General features: G+C 37.9%; 1 protein-coding gene across 1 annotated transcript; it reads left to right on the plus strand.

The window, feature by feature from the left end:
* The first annotated feature begins 1,111 nt into the window (after positions 1–1,111).
* On the plus strand, positions 1,112–16,735 carry LOC119577949 (centrosomal protein of 290 kDa-like). The gene is made up of 25 exons (XM_037925640.1): positions 1,112–1,180; positions 2,343–2,456; positions 2,616–2,720; positions 2,943–3,101; positions 3,297–3,392; positions 3,574–3,709; positions 4,058–4,194; positions 4,673–4,798; positions 4,942–5,054; positions 5,416–5,548; positions 6,368–6,558; positions 6,775–6,919; positions 7,406–7,490; positions 7,621–7,774; positions 7,957–8,218; positions 8,533–8,640; positions 9,120–9,278; positions 9,482–9,628; positions 9,956–10,123; positions 10,297–10,455; positions 10,713–10,812; positions 11,091–11,272; positions 11,638–11,803; positions 12,378–12,588; positions 12,772–16,735. The coding sequence occupies exons 2-25, from the start codon at positions 2,373–2,375 to the stop codon at positions 15,560–15,562; spliced, it is 6,117 nt and encodes a 2,038-aa protein (XP_037781568.1). The 5' UTR covers positions 1,112–1,180; positions 2,343–2,372; the 3' UTR covers positions 15,563–16,735.
* Positions 16,736–17,035: the final 300 nt, after the last annotated feature.

Genomic DNA, 17,035 nt, shown 5'->3' on the forward strand with positions numbered 1-17,035 from the left:
AGTCTGGATTCGCTCCTGGCAAATCCATAATAGTCTATATGCTAGCACTTTGAGTAGTTTTGGAACGCTGTCGTGAGTTCGGTCATGGGCTGGTTGCAGCCTACATCGACCTCAAGAAGGAATTTGACTCAGTGCATCGAGAATTGCTATGGAAGATTCTGAGACTTAGGGGAATTCCGACACGGACTATTGGCCTAATCGCAAGTCTATATACTGGTACTGAAAGTTCTATAAAGTGTAGTGGGGGCCTGAACTTCTTCCTTGTTAATTCAGGGGTGAAACAAGGCTGTGTCCTTGCATCAACACTTTTCAACACCTGCCTGGACTAGATAATGGGCAGAGATACTATCCAAAGTCAGTGTGGAGCAACACTGGGCAATATCAAGATCTCAGACCTTGACTTTGCCGATGCTGTTGATATCCTATCTGAGTCTCTAGAGGCACTGGTGGCGGCTCTTGATGCATTTAGCAATGAGGGAAAGCAGGTTTGCTCTATGGAAGTGAAACCTGGATGCTATCCAGTGCCTTGTAATCTCGTCTTGATGCCTTCTGTAACAAGTTCCTTTGCTGGATCAGTGTGTGTGTGTGCTTATATATATATATATATATATATATATATATATATATATATATATATATATATATATGCAAATAATATATATACAATATATATATGCATATAATATATATATGTATATATGATATATATAAGCATATAATATATATATATATATATATATATATATATATATATATATATATATATATATATATATGTGTGTGTGTGTGTGTGTGTGTGTGTGTGTGTGTGTGTGTGTGTGTGTGTGTGTGTATGTGTGTGTATTTGACACACACACACACACACACACACACACACACACACACACACACACACACACACACACACACACACACACACACACACACAATTGGGCACTATGCTAAAAATCCTATAACCCAAATATCAATATCATAGCTTATACTTTATATGTCTTCACTATATTCCGTGAAAAAAAAGGATAGAAAAGGGGGGGAAAAGGCTCATAAAATAATAAAAATAATTCCTACATTCATTGCATATTCGAATGTAAATTCTACGTCACGTGACTCGTTTGTTTGTAAACATTGCCTTGGAAACCGAAATGGCCGAGCCAGCTATTGGCTTCTTATTGATTGAATGGTAGGTATTGAATTTTTGTTTATCATTATTTTATCCGAGTATCTCAAGGTTAATTAGGTTGAAGACTTATATGGTTGAGTATAAGGAATTATGTCAATGTTCGAGTGAGTATTTGTATTTTTTTTTTTAGTCTGAATTGCACCTGACGAGTTCAAATTCAAATTGACACTTTCTTTTTTGATAATGAGATTCTAAGTAAACATATAAATTGGGTTTGGCTTTGTATTAAGTAAATTATAGTGTTTTGCATGACACAAGTGATGGCTGCACGTGTCGAAGCATATATTAGTATGATAACCAATGAGACGAGCTAGGCTAGGGTGGAATGGCAGATCCTGCAAGTCAAATTTTTGGGGGTTTGTATTTGTTTAACACCTATATTTGGAGTTTGCTAGTCATACAATCTCCTCTCTTTTTGTGTTTGTCGGTCAAATAGTTGTTTTATTGGTGTGAGGGTTTGGTGCCATTGAAGCCTTTCTTGGGTTTGCTGGTTAGTTAATTCTGGATTTCCTGGTTAAATATCCTTTGTTTTGGGTGACTGTCCTGTCTGGTAAGTATGCAGATGACCTACTGAAGCTGTCATCATCCCGGGTTACTTGACATTGAAAAACACATGACACTCTGGGCCAAACATGACTTGAACTGGAAAATTGTAAAATTAGTTAGAATATTTATTTATATTTTATATTTATTTTGTTATTTAGAAATTCAGCTGTATCCATGAATGCATTTATGCTTTGGTATTTTATCAAGAATTGCAATTGACGTGAATATGAATGTCTCATCACATTAGGAGGAATTTTATGCCTTTTGCGTACCTTTACTTGCAATGACAGAATCTTGTTATACAAAGGATATTATCAATAAGTACCACAATATCCAGTTTAGGTGACCAGTTGCCATTCCATGAATTCATTAGTCACCTTTAATTTGCAAGCAAAATATTTAAAAGCCTACCAAGCTGGTGGGGTGTTAAAATTTAACTTACATATATGTATCTGGAATTATCATTATTAATGCCAATTTAGTTGCAAATTATTGACTGGCAGTATGTTATATTCTATTCTATAGTATCATTATTATATTACTGTAATATTGTCATTAAATTAGAATTTTGTGGCTTATCTTATCCAGGAATTTAACAGATATAATTGTGTTTTAGAAGGGGAAAAGGTGAAACACTCCAGTCAAGATGGGTGTTGACTGGGAGTACCTGCGGGGGGTGACAGGCGATGCAGGGGAGTGGAGAGAAGCAGACCTGGAGGAACTCTATCAAGTAAGATACCATTGTAATTTTTGTCTTAAGGGTAGATGGAAATTAAATTCAGAATATATTTCATTTCATTATATCACTGTAGCTTTTTTACTTCTCAGTTTGGATTCATGCTCATGAAATTTTGTACTTCAGGTTTTTAATTGATTTTCTTTTTTGAAGAGTCTTGCCAGTGTAACAAAATTACGACCAAGAGACAAGACGCCAGAGAAACTTGAGTTGCTGTTCACTCTAACCCAGGCAGTGATGATGACCAAGTACTCACAGGTATTTCAGCAGCACTTTTTGATGTCTTACAGGAAGAAAATTCATTGTATGGTGAAAAGGGTCCTTGCATTAGACTTACAAATTATATGCCAGAGACTTCTTCTCATCTATTTTTATGATTATAAGATTTTGAAAATACTGTACCGTTAGTATTTCTTATTGGATCTTGATATTATTAATAAAACCCAGATGAGATTTTAAGAAGAAAGAAAATTCCTTCAGGTTGTGACACTGGAGGAAGAAGTTGGTCGCCTGGCAGAGTCAGCAGGTCGTGGAGATGCCCAAAGAGAGCAAGAGTTACAAGCTGAGATTAAGCACCTGAAAAAATTACTTAAAAGCAGCCAGATACCTGAAGCTGCCCCGGATAATGATGTTCCTTACGTATGTTTGTGAGGGATAATGCAAATGTGCCAAATGAATAAACTAAGTTGTGATCTCTTGTGACATTTTTTTCTCTTGCTCTATAAGATTTCATAAAAAATTATTGAAATTATGGTAACTAAATATTCAGTATGTGGATATGTTACTCATATTTTTATTTTAGGGATGACTTGGTCATGTGAATTTGCTTTTCAGGATTGGTCGAGTGGCTGGAGAATTAAAAAAAAGGAGATGGAGGAAGCTCTGCAGAGGAAAAATGAGGAGATTCAGCAGTTCATGGATGACCTACAAGTAAAAAGAAAAAGATTTTTTTTTTATAAGAACTGTGTAATGTATTGTGACAATGGGCTAATACTCAATATTAGCAGAGACATCCATCAAACTCAGTTTTATATGAATCTAGGGACAATTTATTTTGATAAAAGTCATAAAAAGTTTATGAGGTCTTGACAGAAACATACATTTTTTTCAGACCTGTGAAAATGAACGTGCTTCACTCCGTATGGCAGTGATGGAGTTAGAAGACCGTTTAGCTGATGCAACAAAGGAGATCAATAGGATAACATCTGATTATATAAGTGTCAAAGAGTCCCATAACCATGCTCAAGGTAATGTTTCCTTGTTGTGGTATATGAATTGACTTCTCATGTGTCTTTTCTTTCTCACAGACTTTGAAAACAATTCTTGTTATTTAATATTGAAAATGAAAGTGGCTCAAAGGACAAGTAGCATAAAGGGAGATGGCTATTATCCTAAATAGAAGGGTTGATTTTACATTTAAAAAATCATATATTCTCACATCATTGTACTTCTTTACATATCAGAATATGCAATATTGTGAATGATATATATCAGACTCAAAGAGCAGTTTTTGAAAATGGAAAATCTGTTGTAATACATATGAAAATTGATACCATAAGTTTGTTAGTCAGCATAATATTCTACTTGATGCACAGAGAGTCTGTCGAATATTCGAGAAGAAGTTAAGGGTTTCCATTGTCAAGTTGAAGAACTGGCAGCTGAGAAAAACTTTGTGCAAGAGAAATATGATGAACTCAGCACTGCTGTGGATGCTCGAGTTGATCAGCTGAAGGTAAAAGTTGCTGGCAACATTTCAGATATGTGTAATATAATGCTTTGTGATCTTTGGATTTTAATGCTTTGTTAACAATATTAGAAATACAATTTTATTGCCAATGAGAGAAGGTATCATAAGGGATATGAACAATTACTTGTCTTTGTAAATAATTTTGCTCTCATGTTTATATGAGGATTTGAGTATCAGACCAGTTGCCAGTGCATTTAGTAAATGTTTTGTTAATTGAAACTTCCAACTACAACATAGGCATCAATATGCATGTGTTAATGCACTCTGTCTCATGACTGTTATGCACCACCATGATTGATGCTGGTGTTAGAGATGAAGGTTAAGTTAAGAAAATATTTAATGAATGCATTTTGGGGCAGCTGGTGTGAAAACACCATTGGACACACTTTCATATCTTGGTTATGTTGTAGATTACAAACACCATTTCAAGAATAACTTGTCACATCTCTTATTTCTGTTCCAGATTGTCATTAGTCAGCGTGAAGAGGAACTGCAGAGGGTGAAGGCTCAGCTGTTCCAGAGGAGTAGCTTGGGTCCTTCCTTCCAGCAGGCTCAGAGTGACATGTCCCATATACTTCACTTGGAACAGGTTTGTTATAAGTATGGAATAATGTGGTTTATTATGAGAGGAGAGTGGAAAGAGTGGTATTGTAGGAACTGACTATTTTTTCTATGGTTTTGATAATGAACAAGAAGTTGCAAATAAAGTGTATTTTACAAATTCACTTGCAGGAGGTAAAAGAAAGGGATGAAGAAATTAATCGTCTCAGTCAGCAGTTAGCAGAAGCCACTCAGGAAATTGAGTCTAGTGCTGTGATTATAAACAAACTCAAGAAGAGTCGAGTGTAAGTGCTAAACTTTTTACATTTCAACTTCTACTGCTGCTGCTGCTTCTACTTCTACTTCTACTTCTACTTCTACTTCTACTTCTATTTCTACTACTACTACTACTACTACTACTACTACTACTACTACTACTACTACTAATGATAATAATGATAATAATGATAATAATGATAAATATATATATATATATATATATATATATATATATATATATATATATATATATATATATATATATATATATATATATATTATGTGCTGCTTTATATAATTTCACTATTAATCCAACAGTTGATTATTAGAAAACCCTGTCCTGATATTAGGTGAATGGTAGAAAAGTAAAACAGGATATTTTTACAGTTCAGCAGTGGAAGGCGATGCTGCTGTAATAACCCAGCTGCGAGGAGAGCTGCATGAGGCACAGCAGCAGGTGCAGCAGATGAGGACTCAGCTCTTGGCTGCAGAGGAAGATGCCCAGCTCCATGCTCAGGATGTAAGTGCAAATGGCTTATTTAGAACATTTAAATTGTTGTGCTTTAAAGTTTGTACAAAACCAAAAAAATCAGAAAATGTAGATTACTTCATCAACATTTTCTTCAGGTCTAATTAGTTATTATGACTTTTTTTTTGTTAAGATTAACTGCTACTTCTACTCTTGTGGCTAATGGGCCCAGAGATCCTTCATCACACAATGTAACCCCTCTCTCTCTCTCTCTCTCTCTCTCTCTCTCTCTCTCTCTCTCTCTCTCTCTCTCTCTCTCTCTCTCTCTCTCTCTCTCTCTTTCTCTTCTTCTTTCTCTTCCTCTTTCTTTCTCTTCCTCTCTCTTTCTCTTCCTCTCTCTTTCTCTCTCTCTTTCTCTCTCTCTCTCTCTCTCTCCTCTCTCTCTCTCTCTCTCTCTCTCTCTCTCTCTCTCTCTCTCTCTCTCTCTCTCTCTCTCTGCCACATACATACATACATAACCACAGAGTATATAGTAAGAATGATTTGGCTGCACTCAATGGCTCATTGGGTTAAGACACCCAAGTACTGATAATAATAATAAATAATAATAATAAAAATGATAATAATTTAAGGTTTGTGTAACAGGCTCTTGTGACTTAAGTCAAATTATGTCTCTCTGTTTATTGTCCTTTTAAACTATCTCAATGTGCAAGAATTGGTGGTGCAAGAATTGAATGCAGGTCAACAAGATTGCTAGATAAGAACACTACCACTGCACCAAAGTGACAAGATAAAGAATAAATAGTTTGAGAGTTTGTGTTATTTGGTTCAACATCTATCCATCTTGCTTCATTAAAGCTTTCTCTTCAGCTCTCGACAGTTATTGGGGAATTGCAGTCGTACATGGCCGGGGAATTCTCACTGGCTGATGCTGTGAGGGAGTTGAAAGAAGCGAGGAGTCAGGTCCGCATCAGAGACTCCCAGATCACACAGCTTACGGCCCTTGCCAATACTTTGCAGATTAACATTAATGACCTGCTGGAGGAAAATGGTAGTCTCAGGTGAGGATGGATTTCAATAAAACTAAAATTAAGTACAAAGTCTTCCATGATGAATGTGGAACATTATGCTAAACTTTTTGCACAGACTTTTTGTATTTTTTTTTATGTAGTCAAGAAATTCTGTCAGATAGATATATTTAGCTTTTAGATCTCTTTACTATCTTAGTGTAGTATTTCGCTTTGTATAGCACATTATAAGCAGCATTATATTTACAGGGAGCAGTTGAAACTAGAGCCTCGTGAGGACATAGATATCCCAGGTGTTAAGAAAACTGATTGGCAGAATAGTAAAAAGATCATTGAACAGCTCACCAATCAGGTCAACCGACTCCAGGATGAGAAGGTCAATCTGCGAACAAAGGTAGTTTCTGGTTGTGTTTTTGTTAGTACGATTAATTGGTTGTTGATGCTTTAGAGTGATAACTGTTTTTCATGGATCTCTCTTCCAATGTAGGACTTCACATGCCTTAGAATATATTGAATTATAGCTTAGGAATATGCCGGTCTATTTGAAGTTTAAGTAATGCCTTCTGCTGTGTGGAAGTGCACCATTGTATGATCTAAAGAGCCTTGGCATATTTGCCAAAATGCATGTTTACAGAGAAATGATAATTAGTAAATAATTAGATAAAAAATTACTGTATATTGAGAACAGATAATAAATTACATAAATAAATTAGTATAGTTATTTATTACTGACAACTGCAAATTGTAAAGGCAATTCATATGAAAAATGCCCTGTCTCATATGTAAGGATTATGACTATCTTCATAAGGTCATTTGAATATTCATTTGTATCTCTAGATTAACCCACTAAATCAAATTACTTTTCTCTTTGTGCATCCAGGTCTTTGAGTTAACCAGGGAGCTCTCCAATGTTAAGGGGTCTGTGCAACTTACAACACTGGAATTACCAAGACAGTTTGCATCAGGTTAGTGATGGGAATAGTTTGCTATTATGTAAGAAAGTATACTTTTTTAAACTGCTGAAAACAATGTTTGAAGGCCTAGAATGTAATTTTCTTAGGAAAAGTTACCAACTGTTTGGTAAAATTGCTACAGGACAAACATCAGTGCTACAAACAACCCAGCCCCTTGAAGAACAGTTGAGCCAACTCAGTGCAGCTGTTGCCCAGTTGGTGCAGGGTCAGCAAGAGGGACCTGTTGATGACCAGCTACACCAGAAAATGGAAGCCCTCAAGGAAAAGTGCTTAAGGTCAGGGAGTTCTCTAGATGATGTGAAAAAAATTGTTTTCACTTGTTTACTTTTCTGCTTTAGAAATATTACAAAGAGCCATGATCTTTGAATGGTGTCAAGATGTGTGTTGGTAAAGTTTTGGGAATGGGAAAGTGTATTTCATAGGCAGCTTTGCATCTTGTGTTAATCCCATTTCCTAGGCTGGAGGGGGAGAAAGCTTCCTTAGAGAAGATACTGTTAGAAAGTCAGCGAAGGCAAAAGAAGAGGTCCGACAGTGACAGGACTTCAGAGAGCTCGGTCTTTGACCCTAAGACAGAGACGCCGAAGGATGAAGCCACAGAATCCGCAAGTAAATCCCCCGTAGCAGCACTTGACGAACTGATTGCTGCCCTGGGGAAACTTCCTCCATCCACTGAAGAAGTGATTGCCAAGCTGAAGAACCAGGTCAATTTTCTGATCCAGGTGAGGTTTTGATAAGCTTTAATGGTATTTTAATTTTTATGATTTGTATAATTTTTTTTCTGTGTATGTGTAAAAATCTGTTATAGTGTTTTGTAATTATTAAAGATTATTGATAATTCTATTTGTAAAGCTCTAAAGATTTTTTCATCATTATTATTTTTTCAACTTCAATGCAGTCATAATTGTGATGGATGTTTATCTGGCTTAGGGATATCAAGATATACATATAGAATATGTGTAATTTTATATTTTATATATAATCCAGTAAAACAGAAACAAATGTTAATTGAAAACGTTCATATCTTAATGATCAGGAATGTAACAAACGGGAGCAAGAGATTGACCAGCGAGAGAAGGCGTCTCACATTTACACAAACCAGTTTGATGACTTACGTACACAAGTGACTGACTTAAACACTCAAGTAAGTATGGTATATTAGTAGATAGGGAGCAATCATTTAATTACCTCATCTACATCTATTTTAGTTTATTCTCAATGTAATGTGTGCCAAATATTCTTCTGAATATAAATTGTGCAGTATACACAGACACACACAGACACACACAGACACACACACACACACACACACACACACACACACACACACACACACACACACACACACACACACACACACACACACACACACACACGCGCGCTCACACACACACATATGTATGTATATATTTATTTTATTTATTTATTTATTTATTTTTTCTACATACATACATACATACATACATATATATACAGGGAAATATTACATATATAACTAAATAAATCTATATATGTATTTATTTTTATATATATGTATGCATATATGTATTCCTAATAGATTGACTAGAAACTGTATATTCAATGTCAATATGTTCGTATTCTTACCTACATATTATATTACAGTTTGCAAAAGATCGAGATGAATGGCAGGCTGAGAGAAAGTCGCTAGCAGAATCTATATCGCTGTTGGAGGAGACATTGAAAGCGGAAAAAGCCCGCACAGAAGAGCTTAATTCGGCCGTTGATGTCATTTCTTCCAGCCGGGGCGATGTTGATGGGAAGGTAAGGGTTGTGTAGGGTAGGAGTCAAGTAGTATGGCTTGCGTAGGTCCTTGATTGGTCATCTTCAACGGTTAATGTAGTTTTTCTGGATGGATTGATTGAGCTTTTTTTTTTCTCTGATGAAATAAGCTTTAAATTGTACAAAAGAGAGAGACCATATTGCATATCAGTACAAAAACCACATCCTGACTTTTGTTTTGGTAGCTTGCAAAGAGGAATGCAGAATTGAGGTATGATTTGGCCGTAACAAAGAGACTGAGCAATAACCAAGGGAAGGAAATCACAGTCTTGCACAACAGACTGAGGGAAAGAAATGAAGAATTACAACAACACATTCTTCAGAACAAACAGGTTAGTACCTTTTTTCCCACCATTTTTTTTTTTTTTTTTGTCTTTTTTGTGATGCAGAGAAAATAATAGAGGTTTTGATTTGATACTTTAGAAGTTATTAAAAAATGTAGGTTTGGTTTCAATTTCTTTTCATTTTCAGATTTTCTATAGATAAATAGGTAATTGTAGTAAATATGATAAATAAAGAGGAAGCAAGCAAGTGCAAGTTTGGAGAAAAAAAATATATGAAAGTACTATGTATGGTACATATAAAATGAGATATAGCCTGAGTCAATTCAATTCATAATGTAAAATGCAGTAAACAGGTTGGGTTTTCAATCCCTGCAGGCAAGGAATGAAATTGAGCAAGAGCAAGGGCTTTCAAAGCTCCGAGTGCAGCAGCTGGAGAGGGAGCTCAGCCAGATGGTGCCCAGAACTGTTGCTGATCAGACCTCTGCCCAGATGGCTGCCATCACTACCAAGTATAGAGCACTTCTGCAAGATCAGGCTCGCATGGTTAGTTCCTGAGGGTCTTTATATTGTTGAAAGTTGTTGTAATATCTTTTTGAAAATGAAATTATTAAAAATAAATTATTGTATTATGGCATTATTCTTCTAAGGTGACTGTAATAAACTTCATCTTGGAACAAAATATAGTATTATCATAATTATTGTCATAATTATTTTAGAAGGAGAACCAAGAACAGGGTGTACGTCTAGAAGCAGAGGTGAAGCAGCTGCTGGAGGAAAGAGAGCAGCTGAGTCAGCAGCTGGAAAGTGCAAGGGAGAAGGTCCACTCTCTTCAGGCTTCCCTAAACCTCGTTGGCGCTAACGTCACCAATGTGCAGGTGCGTCTCCATCATGTCGCCTTGGTTCCATTGCTTTACCTGTGTTGTGAAGAGTTATTGTGTAAACAGAATTTGATGTAGAACGAAGTGTGAAATATACTCGTATATTTGTTTTGTTCTGAGGTCCAAAAAGAAGTGTTAATGAGATGTACACTTGTAGATACTTCATAAAACGTGTCATTTTATTGTGTAACACCAGTATAATAAGTTGTAGGAGACTTAGAATGAGGTAAAGGTCTTGTATTGCACTTGCTTAGGTGGAGGTACTATCCAAGCAGTTAGCAGCCGTGGAACTTCGAGAATTACGTGAAAAACAAAAGGCAGAACATGCAACCACAATGTTCCAGAATGTCAAGAGTAAGAATCAAGTTTCATTCAGTGATCTAGATAATGACTAATGTAATTATTTGTCAAGTGCATGCAACTGTGTCTGTGTAAACCATTCACATTCACAGTTATACTCACTCACACTCACACTCACACTCACACTCACACTCACATTCTCTCACACACACACACACACACACACACACACACACACACACACACACACACACACACACACACACACACACACACACACACACACACACACACACACATTTATATATAATATTCTAACCTAAATTCTGCAGAGGAGTGTGATGATCTGTACCAACGAGTGAAGGAGCTTCAGAACACAGTGGACACCATCTCTAAGATGAACAGCACCCTACAGATGACAGAAACAGAACTACGATGCCAGCTCCAGAGTGTCGTGTCTCGCGAGGACTACGAGAGAGTTATTCAGCACTCACAGCAAGTCACTGAGGAGAAGGTATTCCAGCGAACAATGTGTTTTTTTTTCTTTTGTTTTACAGAGATGAAGTAGGAACTGATGCAGGCATGTGTGTGTGTGTGTGTGTGTGTGTGTGTGTGTGTGTGTGTGTGTGTGTGTGTGTGTGTGTGTGTGTGTGTGTGTGTGTGTGTGTGTGTGTGTGTGTGTGTGTGTGTGTGTGTGTGTGTGTGTGTGTGTGTGTGTGTGTGTGCACGTGTGTGTGCGTGAATGTGCACATTTTTGTGTGTGCGTATACATGTGTGTCCCCATAAATTTATGCATGTGTGTGAGTTAGGCACAATTTATTTTGGTATCTTCTCTGTGACTATTAAGATGTTCTCATATTATGCATGATTTTCTTGCAGGCCAAGCTAGCCCTTGATGTGAAACGATTACAAGGTCTGCTTGAGGTTAACACTTACCAGATGAAGCAAAGGGAATTCGTAGAAGCTGCTGACAAGGAAGAGATTGAACAGCTGAGGCAAAAGGCACATGACTTGGCAGCCATCAGTGAGGAACGAACGAAGATAGGTAATGAAAATGATAATAATACTAAATTATTATTTGCATTTTTAAATATGGATGATAATGATAGTGATATAGGTAATAATGATGATGATAATATTGTTATAAGATGATAACAATAATGTTGATGATGATGATGATAGTAATAATAATAAGAAAACTGATGGTAACAGTTATGGTAATAATGATGATGATAATAAGAATAATGCTCACAAAAACAATTAAATATAATATAAATAATTATAATTATAAGTTTAAGCAATGTAAATGATACCCAGAAATCTAGATTATGTAGTTGAAAACAACATTTTCATTATTTATGTTATTCTCTTTCTAAATATTAATTAAAAGTGGTAATACTTCTAAGTAAAGAACTGATGATAAAATGAAGTAATAAATATGCTTCTGACTAATGAAGTAACTTGATTCTATATAGGTATAGTTTAACTTTGATATAAATTCAAACAGAAAAATTTTACTGTTGCTAAAGGCTGATTTCAAAAGAGGGTCCATTTATATCTTTTTAAAAACTATACAATTTGTAAGGTTTGTTGACTAAAAATGAATTTATACTTTACAGGTGAGCTCCACCAGGATATTGTCTATCTTAAAGTTAAGAACTTGGAACTGATAGCAGCACAGGAGGAAGCCAAGGCAGCAAATGAAAAACTTTCTGTTGAAATATCCCGCATGAGGCAGCAGCTACGAGATCGCGATAGGCTGCTAGAGACAGCAACAGATTCCAGCCGTTTACGTGCCACAAGGTTACATGTCATCATTAGAGATCTGAGGTTTGTAATAGATGTCACAGCTGTTTACAGGTGTGAATAAAAGTGCTTAAGACACTATTTTATATTAGTTATTTGTTTGATATGAAGTCCTGGTAAGTTGGAAGTTATGCATGTATAAGTGAATCAATTACTTGGTAACTGAGGGATGTTTGGTTTAAAATTGTTATTTTCTCTTTAACTTAGGCAACAGTATGCGGGTGCCATACCCCTGCACCAGCAAGAGCGCTTAGTGGACCTGATGGAGACACTGAAGCAAGAGAGGAATACCTTACAAGTTGCCCTCCAGAAGACCCAACATGATAAGATGGAGGCCAAAGTCACCCTTAGGCAGCTAAAACTCAAGCAAGAGGCCCTTGATGAGCTCAAGACAGCCCTCACCTCCCACAAGTCCACAAAACATGTTGCTGACTGGTGCAGCAAGTTGGAGGAGGCCAAGCTGCGCAATGTGGAGCTTGAGGAGAAGACTCAGATGCTAGAGGAAGAGAGAGCATTGACTCTGGTGAGATTGGAAGGCAAGGAGAGGAAGCTGTCAGAGCTCTACTCCCAGATTGCCAGTGTGGAGAAGATGTGGATGGACGAACAGCTGGTGTGGGAGGAGAGGGAGGCAGAATTGATGCGGGCTTTGGAAAAACATGAAACGAGGCACCAAGAAGCCTTGTTGGGAATGAAGACCCTGGGCTTCCATGACCTACCTGACCAAAAATTGCCTCTTTCCAAGCAGCTGGATCAGGCACAAGACATGCTACGTAGTAAATCTTCTCTCATTGAGAGGATGGAAAAGGAACTGGAAGAATGCCAGCAAAAGATAGAAAAGTTAGTGAAGGAACTAAGAGACAAAGAAGTTGCTGTTATTGCACGAGAGAAAATTATTAATGAGTTGAGATTGCAAGGAAGCAGCTTGAAGAAGCCATGGACTCCAAGATCAATGGTACAAGAAAGTGAGGAGCAAGAGAGACCAAAAATGGTGCCACCTGAGGAAGAGAGCATCAGAATAGTCGTGGAAGGGCTGAAGGAACGTCTGCGCTTGAGTCAAGAGGCTGTAAACCATTATCAGGACCTGCTGGCAAAGACACATAAGGAGCAACAGCAGCAGGTAGCAAAACAGAAAGAAGAGTATGTCCTTCTGGCCCAAGAAAGAGATGAGCTAGTTGCAAAACTCAGAGACTTACAGTCCCAACTTGACTCCATTCCTACACGTGACACAGGATCACATGCTCTAAATGAAGCACAGACAGCTCAGATTCACAGCCTGGAAGATGTGATTAAGACACTTGAGACACGCCTTGAGGAGACCAAAAATCAACTGATGGTGTCTGAAGGAAAGGTGATGCATCTTGAAAGGGAGCTCACTGTTTCTCGTCATGAGCATTCTGAAGAGAGGGAGCACCTGGAGGTGTCAGGGCAAGTGAAGGCACAGCAGCATCAGAGGGAAGTTGATCGACTTTCGGGTGAAATTAATAATATTCGACGGGAAAGGGATGACCTCCGGAAAGAGGTAGCCCTTCTCAAGGAATCTGCAAACCGGACCCCATCTGTAATCCTGAGGACTTTGGTAGAGAAGTTGCGAGACCAACTCATTGAGAAGGAGAAGCAGGTTGCGAAATTGTCTCAAGCAGTACAGGAAATGAAGGAGAAAATTATGTTAAATGATGATAAGCAAGAAAATACAGTGAGGGATGAGGAAAAAGAACCAATTAGCATTGAAAAAGAGGTGGCTCAGGCCACCAGTAGGGCCACTGAAACTATAAAGTTTGAGCTAAAGAAGGTGCATGAGGCCAAAAAAGATCTTGAACAGAAGCTCCAGAATCAGACCATGCAGATATCCTCTTTGAAGGAAAAGAACAGTGAGGAAATTAATAAACTGAGTGTAGAGCTCAAATCTTTAAAAGGACAAAACCTAAAGCTTGAAAAACAAACACTGCAACAAAAGCGAGCAAACAGCACAATGAAGCAAAAATTGGAAGATCTTGAAGGGAAATCTCCAATGTCAATTGCCAGAGCCATTGAGAATCTACGAGAAAAGCTTGAGAAAATGAATGCTACTCATGAAATTGAAGAGAATGAGGCCAAAAAGACACAGCAGCAAGAGCAGATCATTCGCTGGGAAGAGAGAAAGAAGTTGAGGGGAACAATAGACAAGTTGAAGACCAGAGTAAAGGAATTGGAAGAGGCTCAAGGCATAAGCCAGAAGAAACTGGAAGCCAGCAAGGATTTGCTCAGTCGAGTTGAAAAGGAGAAGCTGACTGTGCAGCACAAGCTAAACACCATGAGCAGAGTATCAACTGAGCAGATGTGTGGTGTTTGCTTGAAGGCTCTAAATCCTATGGAGATGGGGAACATCTCTACAACACCAGATGTTCCCCCTGCACCACGCACTAGCCGTTCAACAAGCAGATCAAGGAAGAACAGGGTTAGTCCCTCTCCAGACAGGAGGGAAGGAGGAGTAGTTAGCAGGGTTCCTCCAAGGAGTCCAAAATTGGTTAAGAAGACCCAAACAGATGAAGATGAAAGTGAGGTACAGTTTCGATCCCAGCTCAAACAGGCCTTAGAGGAAAAGCACAAACTGGAAACAAGACTGAAGGGTGCCATAGAGGAGATAACAGCCCTAAGGGTTAGGCTGCAGCAGAAGGAAGAGGAAGAAGAGAGGTTGATAGTGGATAGAAGTAGCCCGATTGCCAGGCGTGTAGGAGGGGCAGCAGTTGTGTTGGAATATGAGTCTCGAATAGCTTCTTTGGAGGAAGAAGTGCGGCAGAAAACACGCCTGCTGGCTCATGTAAAACAGGTTGTTCGTGAAGCAGCTGCTCGGGAAGAAGTCCTTGTGGGAGAGAAGGAAGTCTTATTACAAAAAGTAACTTTATTAGAAAGTGTTTCGGAAGACACTCCTGCTGCTCATCTTGTCCATGAGCTCCGCCAGGCCAAGCTGACAGTCAACAGGCAGCAAAGGCTGCTAGAGCATCTACAAGGAAAGTCATAAGTGTAAGAAAAAAGGGATTTTGGATGATCTCATTTCTCAGAAATCTGACAAGTGCAGATCACTTTAATGCAATGAGTAAGCTATTTTCTGAAAGATAACCATTTCCATTTCTTTGATATATGTAGTCTATTAATACATAAGAATAACATTTATTTATTTATTCATATTGAGAAAGAAAGATGTTCTAAGAAAATTTACAGCAAATACAATTTCATTACTGTTTACACTGAACTACTATTTTAAAGATCTAATTATATATGCAAGAAATTATTAGGAAATCATACCATTGCAGTGCAGGTATTAACATGCTATTACATGTTTATTTACTATGAGACTGAAAATAAGCATGTATTTTTTTAAGTCATTTACCTGAAATGAAAATTATTACAGATTTTTGTAAGATATATGCAGTGGCAAACCCAGACTTTACTGTCTTGCTCAAAACCAGTCAGTTCTTGAGGAAAGTATGCTCTCTCTTTTTGCTTGTTGCTGTAGGAACAAAGGTTATAAACCTTTCTCTGTTAGATCTAGAAGAAAGAGAGAAAATGAAACTGCTTTTGCCTGTAATTGTGTAGATGCAGTATGCTAAAAATGTACAATTACCTTTGGCTGCTAATACTGAATACTGATAGACCTCAAGCTGATAAAATGTGTTGGTTTGTTCTCAATAATGAGAACACTTGTTTTATGTTATGTATGAAAAGGCTGAATTCCAGATAGAAATAATATCTTGCTTGTCAGTATATTTGAAAGCTTTGGGATTAAAGGGGATTACACAAGTCTGCAATCCCTGTGATTTTAAGAAACGCATCGTATTTTCAGTTTGCTATTTCTTGAACTGCAGTAATGGCATCTCTGTATTCTGTGGGAATATCTATGCTATTCTCTTTAGTGCTATTGGGTTTTCTATTCTTGAAACTTGTAGAAGTTTCCAGGGAGTTTTAGGGTCAGAAAAATATTTTTTTGAAAGAGAATATATTTTTCAGATAATTTAGATCTGACAAAGTAAGGAGTGTATTAGAATACAATTTGATATATTACTTTTGATAAACTGTCACTTTGTGTCAAATGCACCTTAGGCAGAAAAATAAGGAAGCAAGAAAGCTGCTCTTTGGTCTCTCTCTCTCTCTCTCTCTCTCTCTCTCTCTCTCTCTCTCTCTCTCTCTCTCTCTCTCTCTCTCTATCTCTCTCTCTCTCTCTATCTCTCTCTCTCTCTCTCTCTCTCCTCTCCTCCCCTCCCCTCCCCTCCCCTCCCCTCCCTCCCCCCCTCCCCCCCTCTCCTTCTCCCTGCCCCTCTCCCCTCTATCTCGCTCTCTCCCCTCTCCCTCCCCCTCCCCCTCCCTCCCTCCCTCCCTCCCTCCCTCCCTCCCTCCCTCCCTCCCTCTCTCTCTCCCTCCCTCTCTCTCTCTCTCTCTCTCTCTCTCTCTCTCTCCTCTCTCCTCTCTCCTCTCTCCCCTCTCCCCCCCCCCCCTC

This window comes from Penaeus monodon, chromosome 10 (genome assembly GCF_015228065.2).
Source record: "Penaeus monodon isolate SGIC_2016 chromosome 10, NSTDA_Pmon_1, whole genome shotgun sequence".
Classification (NCBI taxonomy): Eukaryota; Metazoa; Arthropoda; class Malacostraca; order Decapoda; family Penaeidae; genus Penaeus; species Penaeus monodon.